At 38.7% G+C, this 19,999-nt stretch overlaps 1 protein-coding gene across 1 annotated transcript in view; it reads left to right on the top strand.

Moving 5' to 3' along the window:
• The window catches only part of lap (phosphatidylinositol-binding clathrin assembly protein lap), a 319,918-nt gene that overhangs the window by 83,077 nt on the left and 216,842 nt on the right, over window positions 1-19,999 (top strand). Inside the window, exon 3 of the mRNA XM_070086861.1 lies at window positions 5,442-5,456. Within this exon, the coding sequence (XP_069942962.1) occupies window positions 5,442-5,456 (15 nt within the window). The remainder of the gene's footprint in view (window positions 1-5,441; window positions 5,457-19,999) is intronic.

Raw genomic sequence — 19,999 nt, 5'->3', positions numbered from 1 at the left:
GCCTCCTCGCTGCTGCATTCACAACCCAAGCTTCACACCCATATAAGAGTGTTGGTACTACTATACTTTCATACATTCCTTTCTTTGCCTCCATAGATAACGTTTTTTGACTCCACATGTACAGTGGACCCCCACATACCGTCGGCATCACATAACGTTTAATCCGCATACTGCTTGCTTTTATCGCAAAAATTTTGCCTCGCATACCACTCAAAAACCCGCTCACCGCTGTTCGTCCGAGACGCGTCCAATGTGCGCCCTTAGCCAGCCTCACATGTGCCGCCGGTGGCATTGTTTACCAGCCAGCCTCCGTGGTAACATCCAAGCATACAATCGGAACATTTCGTATTATTAGTGTTTTTGGTGATTTTATCTGCAAAATAAGTGACCATGGGCCTCAAGAAAGCTTCTAGTGCCAACCCTACAGCAATAAGGGTGAGAATTACTATAGAGATGAAGAAAAAGATCATTGATAAGTATGAAAGTGGAGTGCGTGTCTCCGAGCTGGCCAGGTTGTATAATAAACCCCAATCAACCATCGCTACTATTGGTGGTACAGCTGCTGCTGCTGCTGCTGTACCACCATCAGCTGCTGCTGCTGCTGTAGTAGCATCGTCTGCTGCTGCTGTAGCACTGTCAGCTGCTGCTGCTGTTGTACCACCGTCAGCTGCTGCTGCTGCTGCTGTTGTAGTACCATCTGCTGCTGCTGTAGTACCGTCTGCTGCTGCTGTAGTACCGTCTGCTGCTGCTGTAGCATCGTCTGCTGCTGCTGTAGCATCGTCTTCTGCTGCTGTAGCATCGTCTGCTGCTGCTGTAGCACTGTCAGCTGCTGCTGCTGCTGTAGCACCGTTGTTGGTGTGGCTTATTGAGAATACCAAGAAACAATTAACCCCAGAGGATTTGCCACCCAGGATAACCCAAAAAAGTCAGTGTCATCGAAGACTGTCTAACTTATTTCCATTGGGGTCCTTAATCTTGTCTCCCAGGATGCAACCCACACCAGTCGACTAACACCCAGGTGAACAGGGAAAAATGCCTGGAACTAGTGCTCATATTGGTGAATTTAAAGCCAGCAAAGGTTGGTTTGAGAGATTTAAGAATCGTAGTGGCATACACAGTGTGATAAGGCATGTTCTGGAAGAAAATGCCAAACAGGACCTACAGTACTCAGAAGGAAAAGGCACTCCCAGGACAGTGTCTCATCAGTCATTGCTGCATCTTCAATAAAGGTAAGTGTCATTTATTCTTCATTTAGTAGAGTAGTACATGCACAATATATATTGTGCATGTACTACTCTACTATTGTGCATGTATCCTTCTCTTTGTGTGTAGGAAAATGTATATTTCATGTGGTAAAAATTTTTTTTTCATACTTTTGGGTGTCTTGCACGGATTAATTTGATTTCCATTATTTCTTATGGGGAAAATTAATTCGCATACCGATCATTTCGCATAACAATGAGCCCTCTTGCACGGATTAAAATCGCTATGCGGGGGTCCACTGTACCTCAATGCACCACTCGCCTTTTTTCCTTCATCAGTTCTATGATTAACCTCATCCTTCATAAATCCATCCACTGAGACGTCAACTCCCAAGTATCTGAAAACATTCACTTCTTCCACACTCCTCCTCAACAATTTGATATCCAATTTTTCTTTATCTAAATCATTTGATACCCTCATCACCTTACTCTTTTCTATGTTCACTTTCAACTTTCTACCTTTACACACACACTCAAACTCATCCACTAACCTTTGCAATTTTTCTTTAGAATCTCCCATAAGTACAGTATCATCAGCAAAAAGTAACTGTCAATTCCCATTTTGTATTTGATTTCCCATAATTTAATCCCACCCCTCTACCGAACACCCTAGCATTTACTTCTTTTACGACCCCATCTGTAAATATATTGAACAACCATGGTGACATTACACATCCCTGTCTAAGACCTACTTTTACTGGGAAGTAGTCTCCCTCTCTTCTACACACCCTAACCTGAGCCTCACTATCCTCATAAAAACTCTTTACAGCATTTAGTAACTTACCACCTATTCCATATACTTGCAACATCTGCCACATTGCTCCCCTATCCACTCTATCATATGCCTTTTCTAAATCCATAAATGCAATAAAAACTTCCCTACCTTTATCTAAATACTGTTCACATATATGCTTCAATGTAAACAGTTGATCTACACATCCTCTACCCACTCTGAAACCTCCTTTCTCATCCACAATCCTACATTCTGTCTTACCTCTAAATCTTTCAATAATAACCCTACCGTACACTTTTCCTGTTATACTCAATAAACTTATTCCTCTATAATTTTTAGAATCTCTTTTGTCCCCCTTCCCTTTATATAAAGGGACTATACATGCTCTCCGCCAATCCCTAGGTACCTTCCCCTCTTTCATGGATTTATTAAACAAAAGTACCAACCACTCCAAAACTATATCCCCCCCTGCTTTTAACATTTCTGTCATGATCCCATCAGTTCCAGCTGCTTTACCCCCTTTCATTCTCTGTAATGCCTCACGTACCTCCCCCACATGTATATTCTGCTCTTCTTCACTCCTAAAAGATGGTATACCTCCCTGGCCAGTGCATGAAATTACCGCCTCCCTTTCTTCCTCAACATTTAAAAGTTCCTCAAAATATTCTCGCCATCTACCCAATACCTCCCTCTCCCCATCTACTAACTCCCCTACTCTGTTTTTAACTGACAAATCCATACATTCCCTAGGCTTTCTTAACTTGTTTAACTCCAAAATTTTTTTTCTTATTTTCATTAAAATTTCTTGACAGTGCCTCTCCCACTCTATCTTCTGCTCTCCTTTGGCACTCTCTCACCAGTCTCTTCACCTTTCTTTTACTCTCCATATACTCTGCTCTTCTTATAACACTTCTGCTTTGTAAAAACCTCTCATAAGCTAACTTTTTCTCTTTTATCACACCCTTTACTTCATCATTCCACCAATCCCTCCTCTTTCCTCCTGCCCCCACCCTCCTATAACCACAAACTTCTGCCCCACAATCTAATACTGCATTTTTAAAACTCATCCAACCCTCTTCAACCCCCCCCACTACTCGTCTTTGCACTAGCCCACCTTTCTGCCAATAGTTGCTTAAATCTCACCCCAACTTCCTCCTCCCTTAGTTTATACACTTTCACTTCCCTCCTACTTGTTGCCACCTTCCTCTTGTCCCATCTACCTCTTACTCTAACTGTAGCTATAAATAAATAGTGATCCGATATCAGTTTCCCCTCTTTAAACATGTACATCCTGGAGCCTACCCATTAACCTTTTATCCACCAATACATAATCTAACAAACTACTTTCATTACGTGCTACATCATACCTTGTATATTTATCATTTGCACAACATCCACACACATTCAGACTTCCCACTTTGACAATTTTCTTCCTCTTATTCTTTTTAGTAATCTTTACAGGAAAAGGGGTTACTAGCCCATTGTTCCCGGCATTTTAGTTGACTTTTACAACACGCATGGCTTACGGAGGAAAGATTCTTATTCCACTTCCCCATGGATGTAAAAGGAAAAGTAATAAGACCAAGAACTATTAAGATAAAATCAAAGAAAACTCAGATGAGTGTGTATAAATAAACGTTTACATGTATGTGTAGTGTGACCTAAGTGTAAGTAGAAGTAGCAAGACATACCTGTAATCTTGCATATTTATGAGACAGACAAAAAATAACACCAGCAATCCTACCATCATGTAAAACAATTCCAGGCTTTTGTTTTACATTCACTTGGCAGGACTGTAGTACCTCCCTGGGTGGTTGCTGTCTACCAACCTACTACCTATACTATAATTTAAATATCTTAGCTAAGGCCCTTTTTTTCCCCCTTCGTACAGATGCACTTTCTACTTCCTTCCACTTCCCACGTGTATTTTTGTTTATAATAGCATAGAGCACTCCACTTGTAATAATGCTCATGGATCATTCAAGCAGTGTACTAGGAAGTGCTTAATACTGCTGTTGAGTTCTAGTATTCCAGCTTATTGTGAACACTGTTTTGCAACTAAATAATAAGTTCATTGTGTTATCACAGTGCAGATGGTGTATTACACAATATAGAAGATCTGGTGATGTTATTGGTAATGTTTTTTCATTGGGAGCTCTGTGTTATTACAGTACAAATATCATAGGAAACTTGATGAGAATACAAACAATAAAATGCAGTATTTCTCCTGAAGGCATGTATGGAGGGTGAGAGCTAGTTTCATTATCTCTTACATTTGCTAGGCATTGATTTCCCCTCTGCTTGAATCTGGGGTAGGTAAATATTTGTTAGCAGATAATGCAGTCCATATATTGACATTAATAAGGAATTATTTGCTGGTTATGCCATTTTATAGAATATCACAATCTGCATCTTATTGTCAGTATATTCTAGCATCATATTACCATGTATTGATACACAACCTTACTCTATTTTCAACATGAGATCTACAAATTATTTACAAAATTATCAATTGCACTTCATTAACTCTATCAGACATATAAAGTGCATCATTTTTATATCCTGCCATTTTGGTAAGGTATGGATACAGTATAGGTAGCAGAAATATTGTGGAGTAAAGGAAAACAGTCAGGAAAATTTATAATCGTAACTAGGGTAGGTTAGATTTAGCTACATTAGATTTCTTAATGTGACTTTTTTCTTGTTTTTCCTGTGAATTTGTCCGAATTCTTGTTAGACATGTCATTTGCTCTACATACACATACATAGACATTAGTGTGTAAAACACACTAATGTGTAAAACACTAATGTCTGTATTATTTTGTTGACAGTAGTGTTGCATGGTAGTGTTTATCAGATATTTTTATTAAAGATATTAGCATTCACTTCACCTTTTTATACATTGACTTGAGCTTTCTTGTATGTATTTTGTCCTTCCAGATCAAAGGATTAATAATTATTTTACTTTGTATTAATTTTATTACAAAGTTCAATTAATGTCGGCATATAACACGACTTTAATGGTGCCTCAAGTTGGGTGTAATCTGTACTCGGTTGAAATCAAATTTAACTGTGAACTGATGTCAGAATGTTAATTTTGAAGTTAGTTATTATCAGTAGGTACTGTACATGAATATTATCAGTAGGTACTGTACATGAATATTATCAGGTACGGTACATGAATATTATCAGTAGGTACGGTACATGAATATTATCAGTAGGTACTGTACATGAATATTATCAGTAGGTACTGTACATGAATATTGCCTCCAGTTTGAATATTTTCCGTATATCATGTTTAGTCTTGTATAAAATTAAATTTAAGAGTACAAGCATGTCAGTTTTTAGGTGCTTGATGGTAATGTTCATTTCTTGTGTTAAATGTTTATATAATGTGCATCAAAACATTACAATTGAATATTAAAAGACTGTTTTATATTCATCAGGTCATCCCCAATTAAGTAAGTAAATCTTATGTTACAGTTGGTGGTGGTAAGGGTTATAACTAGTTGGGAGTTACATTGCCAGTATTGCTCTCTCTGTTGTTGAATTGTTAATGTACTGCAAGCTTGAAATTCTAAGTCTGTTTTAAGTGTAATTAGTACCTTGCATGTATAGTGTAAATTTGTAACCTAACTTGTATAATGTTGTGCTAAGTGAATCTCACAATTACAGTATAGTAATGTATTGCTTAAATGGTAAGATATTTTTTTAGTCAACTTTGATGGTTTATTTTCAAAATTTGAAAGTTATGCCTGCATGATGTTTATTAGAGGTAAAAGTACTCTGTAAAGCTTTTAATGACTCTGTTACATGGTAGTGAGTGTACTTGTACACTAACAGACTCTTAATGTATGGCAGTGTATGGGTACTTAACTGAACAGTTCAGAAGCCTGATGTTCAGTGTATAGTATATCTAACCTTAGAGCTTCATTACTCTAGTTTGTTGAACAGTAGTTATAATTGTGACAGTAGTTAATGAAGCTTCTGGTACACTAAGGAAAATAAACAATATATAGGTAGTTCATAGTATTGCTACTTAAATTGACCTTCATTAAAGCAGCATTTGCATATGTAGAAATATAATGGCTTATAATGATATAATGTAAAACATATAGTATACCTCACTGGTTATAACTACTACTGCTCTAATACACTTGCTTATAAGAAAGCTATATACTACACCTGGTTAATTGTCACTTAGCACTACTGCTCTTTCTAATTATTGACCTTTATTTCTCATTAATGGTTGCCTGGTTAGTTATCACTAAGCACTACTATTCTTCCTAATCATTATTCTTTATTTGTCACTAGTGGTCACCTGGTTAGTTGCCAATATTTTCACCTCCTTAATTGGTGTATCAGCTGTTTTATTTCTGTTGATCTCTGTAGTTTGTGCTCCTAAATGTCTTCTGTTAGAGCAGCGCAGGGTGATTCACGATTGGATGTTACTAAGCACTACTTTTCTTCCTAATCATTATTCTTTTATTGGTCACCTGGTTAATTATCTTTTCACAATGGCTTTATAACATGTCTGTCAACATATGTCACATTAAAGAAGGAATCGCTTTCCACAGGTATTAACAAGCCGTCAGAATAAGCAGAGGATTGAGCCTTCACTTCCCATGGTTTGGTTGGCAACGCACTCAACTCACATATTGTATCACTAAGCACTACTACTCTTCTTAATCATTAGTCTTTTTATCACTAGTGGTCACCTGGTTAATTATCACTAAACACTACTGTTCTTTCTCCTCATTATTTTTCTTTATTTCTCACAAGTTGTCATTCCTCTCTCCTCACATATGTTAAAAATGCTTAATTTTAACACTAGTTTTAGCTGTGTATTTTATGACTAACATGTTCTTGGTGAAATGTTTTCTTTACTGATGGATAGTTTATACTCTGCTCCTCTCCACTGCCTCTAATGTACCTGTAATAATTCTTATTGTAAATACTTAAGTGCAGCTACAGGAATATATGCAAAGTTTTTATTCACTAGTTTGTTAAATAATTTCCTAAATATTCCATTGATGATTGTAGTTGCTACCTTTCATTACATTGTAGTGGATCACCATTATGAACATTGTAGTGGATCACCATTATGAACATTGTAGTGGATCACCATTATGAACATTGTAGTGGATCACCATTATGAACATTGTAGTGGATCACCATTATGATCATTATCTCAGTAGTATCAGTTCCCAGCAGTACCAGTAACCAGTTACCAGTAACCAGTTACCAGTAGTATGACTCACTACCAACCATCTGCATGAATCACTGACTGTTATTCATGTTGCTGCTGACCATAGCGTGTTTTTGAATGCCGCTCGCCTCTAGGACCCAATTCGTGAGTCAGTCTTAAGATAGAGAGCAGAGAGGCAGGGCGGGCCTGGTGCTTCCCATATATTCCGTTATAATTATACTCCATTATTGTCTATGTGACTTTCTTTACCCAGACCACGTAATTGAACCCCCCCACATATGACAATTGTAGTGGATCACCATTATGATCATGGCAGTGGATCACCATTATGACCATTGTAGTGGATCACCATTATGACCATTGTAGTGGATCACCATTATAAACATTGTAGTGGATCACCATTATGAACATTGTAGTGGATCACCATTATGAACATTGTAGTGGATCACCATTATGAACATTGTAGTGGATCACCATTATGAACATTGTAGTGGATCACCATTATGACCATTGTAGTGGATCACCATTATGACCATTGTAGTGGATCACCATTATGAACATTGTAGTGGATCACCATTATGAACATTGTAGTGGATCACCATTATGAACATTGTAGTGGATCACCATTATGAACATTGTAGTGGATCACCATTATGAACATTGTAGTGGATCACCATTATGATCATTGTAGTGGATCACCATTATGAACATTGTAGTGGATCACCATTATGATCATGGCAGTGGATCACCATTATGATCATGGCAGTGGATCACCATTATGACCATTGTAGTGGATCACCATTATGATCATGGCAGTGGATCACCATTATGAACATTGTAGTGGATCACCATTATGAACATTGTAGTGGATCACCATTATGAACATTGTAGTGGATCACCATTATGATCATGGCAGTGGATCACCATTATGATCATGGCAGTGGATCACCATTATGATCATGGCAGTGGATCACCATTATGAACATTGTAGTGGATCACCATTATGAACATTGTAGTGGATCACCATTATGATCATTGTAGTGGATCACCATTATGATCATGGCAGTGGATCACCATTATGACCATTGTAGTGGATCACCATTATGAACATTGTAGTGGATCACCATTATGAACATTGTAGTGGATCACCATTATGAACATTGTAGTGGATCACCATTATGAACATTGTAGTGGATCACCATTATGAACATTGTAGTGGATCACCATTATGAACATTGTAGTGGATCACCATTATGAACATTGTAGTGGATCACCATTATGAACATTGTAGTGGATCACCATTATGAACATTGTAGTGTATCACCATTATGAACATTGTAGTGGATCACCATTATGAACATTGTAGTGGATCACCATTATGAACATTGTAGTGGATCACCATTATGAACATTGTAGTGGATCACCATTATGAACATTGTAGTGGATCACCATTATGATCATGGCAGTGGATCACCATTATGAACATTGTAGTGGATCACCATTATGATCATGGCAGTGGATCACCATTATGATCATGGCAGTGGATCACCATTATGACCATTGTAGTGGATCACCATTTCGACCATGGCAGTGGATCACCATTATGAACATTGTAGTGGATCACCATTATGAACATTGTAGTGGATCACCATTATGAACATTGTAGTGGATCACCATTATGATCATGGCAGTGGATCACCATTATGATCATGGCAGTGGATCACCATTATGATCATGGCAGTGGATCACCATTATGATCATGGCAGTGGATCACCATTATGATCATGGCAGTGGATCACCATTATGAACATTGTAGTGGATCACCATTATGATCATTGTAGTGGATCACCATTATGATCATGGCAGTGGATCACCATTATGATCATGGCAGTGGATCACCATTATGACCATTGTAGTGGATCACCATTATGACCATTGTAGTGGATCACCATTATGAACATTGTAGTGGATCACCATTATGAACATTGTAGTGGATCACCATTATGAACATTGTAGTGGATCACCATTATGAACATTGTAGTGGATCACCATTATGAACATTGTAGTGGATCACCATTATGAACATTGTAGTGGATCACCATTATGAACATTGTAGTGGATCACCATTATGAACATTGTAGTGGATCACCATTATGAACATTGTAGTGGATCACCATTATGATCATGGCAGTGGATCACCATTATGATCATGGCAGTGGATCATCATTATGAACATTGTAGTGGATCATCATTATGAACATTGTAGTGGATCATCATTATGAACATTGTAGTGGATCACCATTATGATCATGGCAGTGGATCACCATTATGAACATTGTAGTGGATCATCATTATGAACATTGTAGTGGATCATCATTATGAACATTGTAGTGGATCACCATTATGATCATGGCAGTGGATCACCATTATGAACATTGTAGTGGATCATCATTATGAACATTGTAGTGGATCATCATTATGAACATTGTAGTGGATCACCATTATGAACATTGTAGTGGATCATCATTATGAACATTGTAGTGGATCATCATTATGAACATTGCAGTGGATCACCATTATGAACATTGTAGTGGATCACCATTATCAACATTGTAGTGGATCATTATGAACATTGCAGTGGATCACCATTATGAACATTGTAGTGGATCATCATTATGAACATTGTAGTGGATCATCATTATGAACATTGTAGTGGATCGCCATTATGAACATTGTAGTGGATCGCCATTATGATCATTGTAGTGGATCACCATTATGATCATGGCAGTGGATCACCATTATGATCATGGCAGTGGATCACCATTATGACCATTGTAGTGGATCACCACTATGAACATTGTAGTGGATCACCATTATGAACATTGTAGTGGATCACCATTATGAACATTGTAGTGGATCACCATTATGAACATTGTAGTGGATCACCAGTATGAACATTGTAGTGGATCACCATTATGATCATGGCAGTGGATCACCATTATGAACATTGTAGTGGATCACCATTATGATCATGGCAGTGGATCACCATTATGAACATTGTAGTGGATCACCATTATGAACATTGTAGTGGATCATCATTATGAACATTGTAGTGGATCACCATTATGAATATTGTAGTGGATCACCATTATGAACATTGTAGTGGATCACCATTATGAACATTGTAGTGGATCACCATTATGATCATGGCAGTGGATCACCATTATGATCATGGCAGTGGATCATCATTATGAACATTGTAGTGGATCATCATTATGAACATTGTAGTGGATCATCATTATGAACATTGTAGTGGATCACCATTATGATCATGGCAGTGGATCACCATTATGAACATTGTAGTGGATCATCATTATGAACATTGTAGTGGATCATCATTATGAACATTGTAGTGGATCACCATTATGATCATGGCAGTGGATCACCATTATGAACATTGTAGTGGATCATCATTATGAACATTGTAGTGGATCATCATTATGAACATTGTAGTGGATCACCATTATGAACATTGTAGTGGATCATCATTATGAACATTGTAGTGGATCATCATTATGAACATTGTAGTGGATCACCATTATGAACATTGCAGTGGATCAGCATTATGAACATTGTAGTGGATCATCATTATGAACATTGTAGTGGATCATCATTATGAACATTGCAGTGGATCACCATTGTGAACATTGTAGTGGATCATCATTATGAACATTGTAGTGGATCATCATTATGAACATTGTAGTGGATCACCATTATGAACATTGTAGTGGATCACCATTATGAACATTGTAGTGGATCATCATTATGAACATTGTAGTGGATCATCATTATGAACATTGTAGTGGGTCATCATGTATCACTAACATTGCATTGGATCATTATATACAAATATTTAATCCATTTTTGTTTTTTTTTCCTTGGTTTACAAGTGTTGTCTTTTTCTCACTGTGAGGAGTATGTCCTTTGTAATAATTTTTTTCTTTTCATATTTCATGATTTTAGGTTTGCAGCTACCACTGAGCACATTTTCAGTTTTACTGAACTTATTTATATGCTCTGAGAGCTATTTTCATACCATGGCTAGACTTTTATCTATTTTTTTTATGCGAAGAACTCATGGCCATGTACAGTCAGCTCTTATAGAATATTTCTGTGTACAGTGGTACCTCGAGTTACAAACTTAATTCATTCCAGAAGACTGAGTGCCGATACCGAACGAATTTGTTCCCATAAGGAATAATGTAAATTAGATTAGCCAGTTTCAGACCCCCAAAAATACACTTACAAAAGCACTTGCAAAAATACACTTACATAATTGTTCGAGTTGAGAACTGTTTGAAACTCGAGGTACCACTGTAATTTATTTTTTATAAAGGCGATAGAAAAAATGCATTGAATATTGAACGGGATGTGCTATGAAGACCTTCGACTGTACTTGCGGAAATTACACTATAGTATAGAGGAGGTTCATAAGAGAACTGACTGTATTGTCATTGTAGCCTGATTTATATTCCAAGTTTTATTCCTTTTTATGCGGTAAATAATAATGTAGTTTACACTTAATAAAATATTGTTAGGCACCAAAGAAAGCCACTAGTATGCAGTGCATTTCTGGCAAACTAATTCTGATATTTAAAGACTTATGCAAGAACTAGACATAGACTATTAAGTAGTTTTTCTTATGCAGTTAACTATTATATACATCATATACAGTTCTGTGATATGTCTTCACTCATTTGTTTTTAAATTTCACCATGCATTTGCCTTGAATTTTACTACCATTGTAGTATACTCTTAAGAACTTCTAAAAAAAAAAAAAAAAAAAAAAAATTCCACTTACCACATTTCACCTAAGTTCTTCTCTTAAAAATTCTCCCCATCTCTTTCCTTCCTTACACTATCTTCTATGTTAATTATATTTGGAATTCCTCAAATTTCATTGACTAGGTGAGGGGGCTCCACAGTGGTGTCAAGTACCCTGGAATAATTTGGACACATGAAGTGATTTATTATTTTTCTGTATAACATTCTTAGTTTTGAGGGTAACCAGGTTGGAGAATGCAGAATCTCTTGTAACTTCAAGAAATTAATAGGTTGGATGGTAAAAAATCAAAATAGATGCATAATCACAAATGATAATTTTTGGGGGCATTTTTCATACTCTGAACTGAACTATTATTGTTTATAAACAGTTTTACTTACTACTAAAAATTAGATATGGAGATTTTAATTGTTTCATTGGTCATGTCACTTTAGGTTCCATACCTATATTACTGGAGATGCCTTCAATCCTTGAAGCTGTCCTTCCTAAAATGAAGGTAACTATGATATAATTACTCTTGGGAAAGACTAGAGGGAATGATTCCACATCTGTACTAAACTGTAAGAAGAGTGGGTATGAGAGACCATAATGGAAAGCAGGTACAACTACTAAAGAGAATTCAATAAACATACATGGTTAAAAGCTTTTCAACATATTTTAAACAGGGGAAATTACTAGTAGAAATTGATAAATGTCTTGGCACTGTTCCTGATCAACCAAGCTGTGATGCCTGTGTTAGACTGTCACAGGCATGATTGTCTCTAGAACCATCCAATGAACACACATGCTTCAGGGGATAGGTTTAAAGCAGTGGTCATTGTTAAATTCTTAATTTTGTTGCATACTTGTATTCCCCCAACCCACCATCCATTCTCCAGGTTGTTCTGTCTCATCTCTATCAGTCTGTTTAATTTAATTGCTTTTTGTGGTTTTAAACTCCCAGAGTTAGGTGTTTTGTCATGACATTTGTTTCTCTTTCAATCTTCTTCAGTACTGAGCTCCATGTTTGTATTATTCTGGCATCTGCAAACAAGGAAGCATAGGCAGGTACAGTGGACCCCTGTATTTCGGCTGCCGTGACTTTTGTGAAATCCAACTTTCGGCAACTTTTTTCTGTCAAAATGTAGCCTCATGGTTCGTGATTGACCTCGGGATTCATCAGTTGTACGAGGCGTGTCCGTGCAGCCGGGAGCATATAAAGGTTCCCACACAACATTCAGAGAGTGAGTGTGACATGATTTGTGGGCGAGTGACCATCACCCCACAGGTTCATACGATACATTTCATAATCCATTTTTTTTGTGCTTGCAACTGCTAAATAAGCCACCATGGGCCTGAAGAAAGCTCATAGTGCCAGCCCTTTGGTAAAGAAGGAAAGAAACACGATAGAATTCAAGAAAAACTTGTAGCAAAGCACCAAAGTGGAGGAGGAAGAGGGAGAAGAGAGTGTGCCCTCTTCAGCGATTCTACGATATGTACAATACTAAAGCAGTGGGTATCGATAAAGGCTATAGCGCCAGCCAGCGATAAAGTGTAGCATTAACAGTGTAGCAAATAAGTTGAGCGATAGAAAAACGTCACAAGAGTAACTCGCCAGTGTTGTTGGTGTATAGGGCCACCACCTTAAACCTCTGCCAGCATCTCCTCTATCAAACTAACATCTCCTCCAAGGTAAGTGTAAATCTTTCTTATTTATAAAGTGTAAATATCTCTTGCTTATAAATTACGTACATTGTTTGTATGAATAGTGGTGGTTGCTTCTGCTGCAGCCTCCACCACCCCTAATATGTACGGCTTCTCTCAGTGGCTCTTATAAACCCAATAACAATAACACCACCATCACCACTTGTGACATACGGAATGAGATATTTTATTAATTCTTGAGGATATATCATGTTTCTATGTTATTGTGCATTATGTCATATTAGATAAATTGTGATAGATAAATAAGCCATAGAGATGATAGCATCATATTGAAGCATAATGAACTCGCCTCCCTTTCTCCTCCTACCTGTCTCCCGTACACCAACAAGTCTTCAATAAAGGTAAGTGTGATGTTAAATGTTCATTTATCCATTTTACTAGTGCTGTATATTTGTCATTGTTTTCTGTATGTAAATTTATATTTAATCTTCAAAAAAAATATTTTTTGGTAATACTTTTAGGTATCTGAAACGGATTAATTTAATTTCCATTATTTCTTATGGGGAAAATTAGTTTCACCGTTAGTGAATTTCGCCATTCAGCAGACTCTCTGGAACGGATTAATCACGAAACTTGGGGGTCCACTGTACCTCTGTTGGCTGGAAATTGACCCTTAAACTAATAGTAATGTGTGTGTGTTTGGCTGCAAGGTACATACAGTGGAACCTCAAATTTTGAACATATCACTTACTGAACTCTTCGAAAATCGAGCTTTTTTTTTACCAACTTCGTCCCTATTATCGAACTTGTCCCTATTTTTGAACCGATGGGTACCGGACCTGTCCGGCAGCCTGCTCTGTCCGCGTCTCCACACAGGTGCCATGAGCCAGTCTGGTTTTGTTGATGCTCGAGTGAACACTAACCTGCGCGCTCATTCAAACATTTTACGATTACAGTGGACCCCCGCCTTACGATATTAATCCGTTCCTGAGAGCTCATTGTAAGCCAAAATTATCGTTAGCTGAATTAATTTTCCCCATGAGAAATAATGGAAATCAAATTAATCCGTTCCTGATACCCTAAAGTATGAAAAAAAAATTTTTTACCACGTGAAATATTAATTTTAATACACACAAACTGAAGAAGACATGCACAATTACTACTATACTAAGAATAGAATATATGACACTTATCTTATTGAAGATCTGGTGATGATTGATGGGATGGGAGGAGGGGAGAGTGTGGAAGTTATTGTTTAGAAGGGGAATCCTCTTCCATTAGGACTTGAGGTAGCAAGTCCTTTTCCGGGGTTACTTCCCTTCTTCTTTTAATGCCACTAGGACCAGCTTGAGTCACTGCACCTCTGTCGCACAACAAATCTGTCCATAGAGCTCTGTACCTCCCGTTCCTTTAAGACTTTCCAAAAATGGGCCATAACATTGTCATTGTACAGGTTGCCAACATGGCTTGCAGTAGCTGTGTCAGGGTGATTTTCAGCTGTAAAGGTTTGCAGTTCAACCTACTTTGCACACATTTCCTTAATCTCTCTTTTCAATTCCATACTAATTCTCGCCCTTTTTACCACAGGGATGGCACTAGAAGCTTTCTTGGGGTCCATGGCGACTTATTTTGCAGTTACAAGCACTGAAAACACTGGGATAATGTGAAATGTACTGAATGTATGTGTAGATGCGACTGCACTGGCTGGCTTGTAAACACTGGCGCTGAGGCCACACGTGGGACGCGTCCCAGACGAATCACGTAAGGCGAGTTTTTTATCGTGAGGGGAGGCAAAATTTTTGCTTTCAAATGCTTCATATGGCGGATTTAACGTAACGCGATGCTTTCGTAAGGTGGGGGTCCACTGTATTTCATTGTGTTTAGTGCTTATGGGACTGTGAAATAAGCTACCATAAGCCCAAAGAAACATGCTAGTGGTACCCCTGTGGTAAAGAAAGTGAGAAACACCATTGATGTGAAGGACACAAGCCTATGAAAGACAGGCTAACTCGTTTATTCTGTGCTAATGCTAGTGGTGGTTTTAAAGTGAAGCTTTCACTTGTGTATCATTCAGAAAATCCCAGTGTGTTTAAGAAAAACAATGTCATAATCAACAAGTTGTGTATCTTGTGGAAAGCAATTAATAAGGCATGGGGTCACAAGGCAAATTTTCAAAGAGTGGGTCCATTAAGTGTTTGGCCCCAGTGTAAAAAAAATACCTCCTAGACAGTAAGTTGCTAGTCAAGTGCCTCCTGTTACTGGACAATGCTCCTGCTCAGCCTCCAAACTTAGTAGACCTCTTGTCTAGGGACTTCAGTTTTATAACAGTGAAGTTCTTGCCTCCTAACACCACTCCTCTCCTCCAGCCCATGGACCAGCAGGTCATTTCTAACTTCAAAAAACTCTACACAAAAGCAGTGTTTGAAAAGTGCTTTGAAGTGACCATAGACAATAAATTGGCCCTAAGAGTTTTGGAGGAATCACTTCAATATCTACAGCTCCATAAGCCTTATAGATAATGCTTGGGAGGGGGTGACTTCCAGGACTTGGAAATCTGCTTGGAGAGAATTGTGGTTAGATTGTGTCCAGAAGAGGGATTTTGAAGGGTTTGAGGCTGACCCTGTCTCTGACCCAGCTGACCCTCTGCCTGTTGTGGACTCTGTTGTGGCTTTGGGGAACACCCTGGGGCTGGAGGTGAGTGGCAAGGATGTGGAAGAGTTGGTGGAGGACCACAGGGAAGAGCTAACCACTGAAGAGCTGGAAGAGCTTCATCTGGAACAGTATCAGACCACAGCTGAGGACCTTGCTTCAGAGGAGAAGGAAGAGGGAGTGGATGAGGTGCCTTCTTCAAAGATTAAGGAGATTTGTGCGAAGTGGAATGATGTCCAAATGTTTGTGCAGAAGTACCACCCTGAGCAAGCTGAAACAAGCCATCTTTGCAACAAGTTCAGTGACAAAACCATGTCCCATTTTAGGGAAATCTTAGAGGCACCAGAAACAGAGGACTGTGGACAGTTGTTTTGTGAGACGGGTCCAGTGACTCTCAAGCTGGTCCTAGCGGCGTTATAAGACAGAGAAGGGAAGTAACCCCAGAGAGAGCTTTGATACCTAAAGTTCTTATGGAGAGGGATTTCTTTTCTAAACACTAATACCAACCCCCTCTCTCCTCCCTATCTTCCAGATGCCATCACCAATCTTCAATAAAGGTAAGTAAAAGTGTTATATGTTTATTCACATTTATTAATACATAATTGTACACTATATTTGTTGTGTCTGTGAAACTGTAATTCATCTCTATAAAATGTATTTTTTGTGAATATTTTTGGGTTTTTGGAATGGATTAATTGTATTTCGTTTATTTCTTATGGGAAATATTGCTTTGCTTTTCAGACTTTTCGAATTTAGAACTAGCTCCTGGAATGGATTAAAATCGATATTTAAGGTTCCACTGTACATTACACAAAGATCATAGTGCTCTCAAATTTTCTCCAGTTCCCTCTGTTGGGTCTTCAAAGAAGGTTTTTGGCTGGATGTAATTGTCCCTTTTAGAAAAAATAATCCTGGCCCACACAATACATTGTTGTAGACACGGGTTATTCACTGCATCTGGCTCCTTGAATATCAGAATGGTATACAATACCGACAGGTTGGTAGGTAAGACATATAGGCAACTTTATTCTGAAACGTTTCGCCTACACAGTAGGCTTCTTCAGTCGAGTACAGAAAGTAGGCAGGAGCAGTAGAGATGTGAAGACAATGTAATCAGTCCATCACCCTTGAAGTCATAGATTTGAGGTTGTCAGTCCCTCAGCCTGGAGAAGTTCTGTTCCAAAGTCTGGAACTAACTGAAAATCAAGCGACAGTGTTGAGACTTAAATACTGTCTGGAGGAGGGGTGCAGAGTAGTAGTAGTGAGAATGTAACCACTGAGAGGTCATGTCCCTCTCAGATGAAACAATTCTCACTTGAAAAAAGTTGTCCAAGGTGTTTTCTCTTCTGTACCAAGGGTGATGGACTGATTACATTGTCTTCACATCTCTACTGCTCCTGCCTACTTTCTGTACTCAACTGAAGAAGCCTACTGTATAGGCGAAACGTTTCGGAATAAAGTTGCCTAAATGTTGCCTATGTGTCTTGCCTACCAACCTGTTGGTATTGTATACCATTTTGATATACACTGTCAGATACTGCAACACAATGGCATCTTGGTACAGAAGAGAAAACACCTTGATAACTTTTTCAAGTGAGAATTGTTTGGTCTGAGAGGGATGCAACAGTGTCGCTTGAATTTCAGTTAGTTCCAGACTTTGGAACAGAATTTCTCCTGGCTGTGGGACTGACAACCTCAAATCTACGACTTCAAGGGTGATGGACTGATTACATCGTCTCCACATCTCTTCTGCTCCTGCCTACCTTCTGTACTCGACTGAAGAAGCCTACTGTGTAGGCGAAACGTTTCGGAATAAAGTTGCCTGTGTCTTGCCTACCAATCTGGCTCCCTGGCTGAGAGAAAATTTCATAGTCAATACAAGAGGATTCTTTGGTATTGTGACATCAGTGGCAGTGATGCAGGTTGCTATGAGAAGATTTTGAAGTATTTTTCAGAAATAAGCGAGTTGGAAAGGTGTGAAGAAAACAGGATCTATCAGAGAAAAGTATTTAAAAAGGAGAACATCTTAATCATGGATAGTTGCATTGATGTTTTGCCTTCTTCCGGGCCTCTCCTTACCCCTATGGCACCTTTAAGTGACCTTGGCATGACCTCAGTTTTCCTTTGAACCTGGTATCAGTTTTGGCCAGTTCCCTCTGACTCTGGTGCCAGCGTTCTAGCTGAATGAAGAGCTTTTAAACATGGTACAATATATGGGAGTAGAATAAAAAAAAATTCAGAAGCACATTGAGGAATATTGAATGAAAACTCAATAAATAACAAAAAAAGGCACAATACCGTGACTGGAACGATATACAGATAACCCGCACATAAAAGAGAGAAGCTTACGACGACGTTTAGGTCCGACTTGGACCATTTACAAAGTCACACTAACCAGAAGTGGAGCAGGACGGCTATATATAGGCAGGAAGAGGTGGTGGTGGTAGTAGTAGTAGTACAAGAATGGTATATAATACCGACAAGATGAGCTTAAGACACATGGGCAACACCCGAGCATCCCTATCGTAGATGTTTTGCCATCCAGCCAGCCACTGGATTGCGAAACGTCCACAACAAAGAAACCCAGACGCCGCACATGTGTCTTGGTTTCATCAGTAGTAGTAGAAGTAGAAGAGGTAGTAGTAGTGGTAAAAGTGGTGAATAAGGAAGATGAGCCAGTCCAAAACAAAGGAAGGGGAGCACTGCAAGAGAGCTAGGTGCCCACAGAGGGAGAGCAAGCGCACAGAGGTACGTGAAAGGGGAAGTGGTGAAATAAATGAAGGAACAGAAACACGAGACAGAAGAGAAAAAGACAACCCAGAGGAGAAAAAGGAAAGAGGAAAGGGGAAGAGGGAGAAGAAGAAAAAAAAAGGAAAAATGAGGAGTTAGGTTAAGTCACGGGTGTTCTGAAGTTTGGAGCATTTTACATTGTAGTGGGAGAGGAAGGCATCTACAGAGACGAAGCCAGGGCTAAGATTCATACAAGGAAAGTTGTGTATTAGAAAGGATTCAACTAGATGGCAACTGTTCGAGTTGGAAGTAGGGAAGACAGTTTTAGCAGAAGACCAGTCAATAGGATGGCTATGATCTCTGACGTGACAGAAAAGAGCATTGTTAGTGTCCTTGATTTCCTTAGAGAGAAGGCCCATGAAGGGTTTCTACATCTCCCTATACCTATTGATGTCTTTCTTGATCTTATCCACCTCTGTGTGGACTCTAACTCCTTTTCCTTCCAAGGGAAATATTATTCTCAAACCTTCGGTGTCGCTATGGGCTCTCCTCTCTCTCCCGTCCTTGCTAATCTTTACATGGAATACTTCGAGACTGTTCTTCCTACCCTCAATGTGCAACCTTCACTCTGGCTCTGCTATGTGGATGACATCTTTGCTCTGTGGCCTCAAGACTCCAGTCTCTTCCAACCTTTTCTTGAAGCTCTTAATAATCTTGCCCCTTCCATTAAGTTTAAAGCTGAATGGGAATCTAATTCCTTGCTTCTTTTCCTTGATGTCCATGTCCACCGCTCAGATACAGGTTTTTCCTTTTCCGTTTACCATAAACCTATGCACAGTGGCATGTACATTCACTACTTTTCTTATCATGCTTCCCCTGTCAAGAAAAGTGTTATCTCCCTCTTTCTCCGTGCCCTCCGCATCTGTGAT

Source organism: Cherax quadricarinatus, chromosome 20, assembly GCF_038502225.1.
Source record: "Cherax quadricarinatus isolate ZL_2023a chromosome 20, ASM3850222v1, whole genome shotgun sequence".
In the NCBI taxonomy this organism is placed as follows: Eukaryota; Metazoa; Arthropoda; class Malacostraca; order Decapoda; family Parastacidae; genus Cherax; species Cherax quadricarinatus.
Note: the sequence above shows the minus strand (reverse complement) of the source record. Positions and strands in the feature narration are given on the sequence as shown.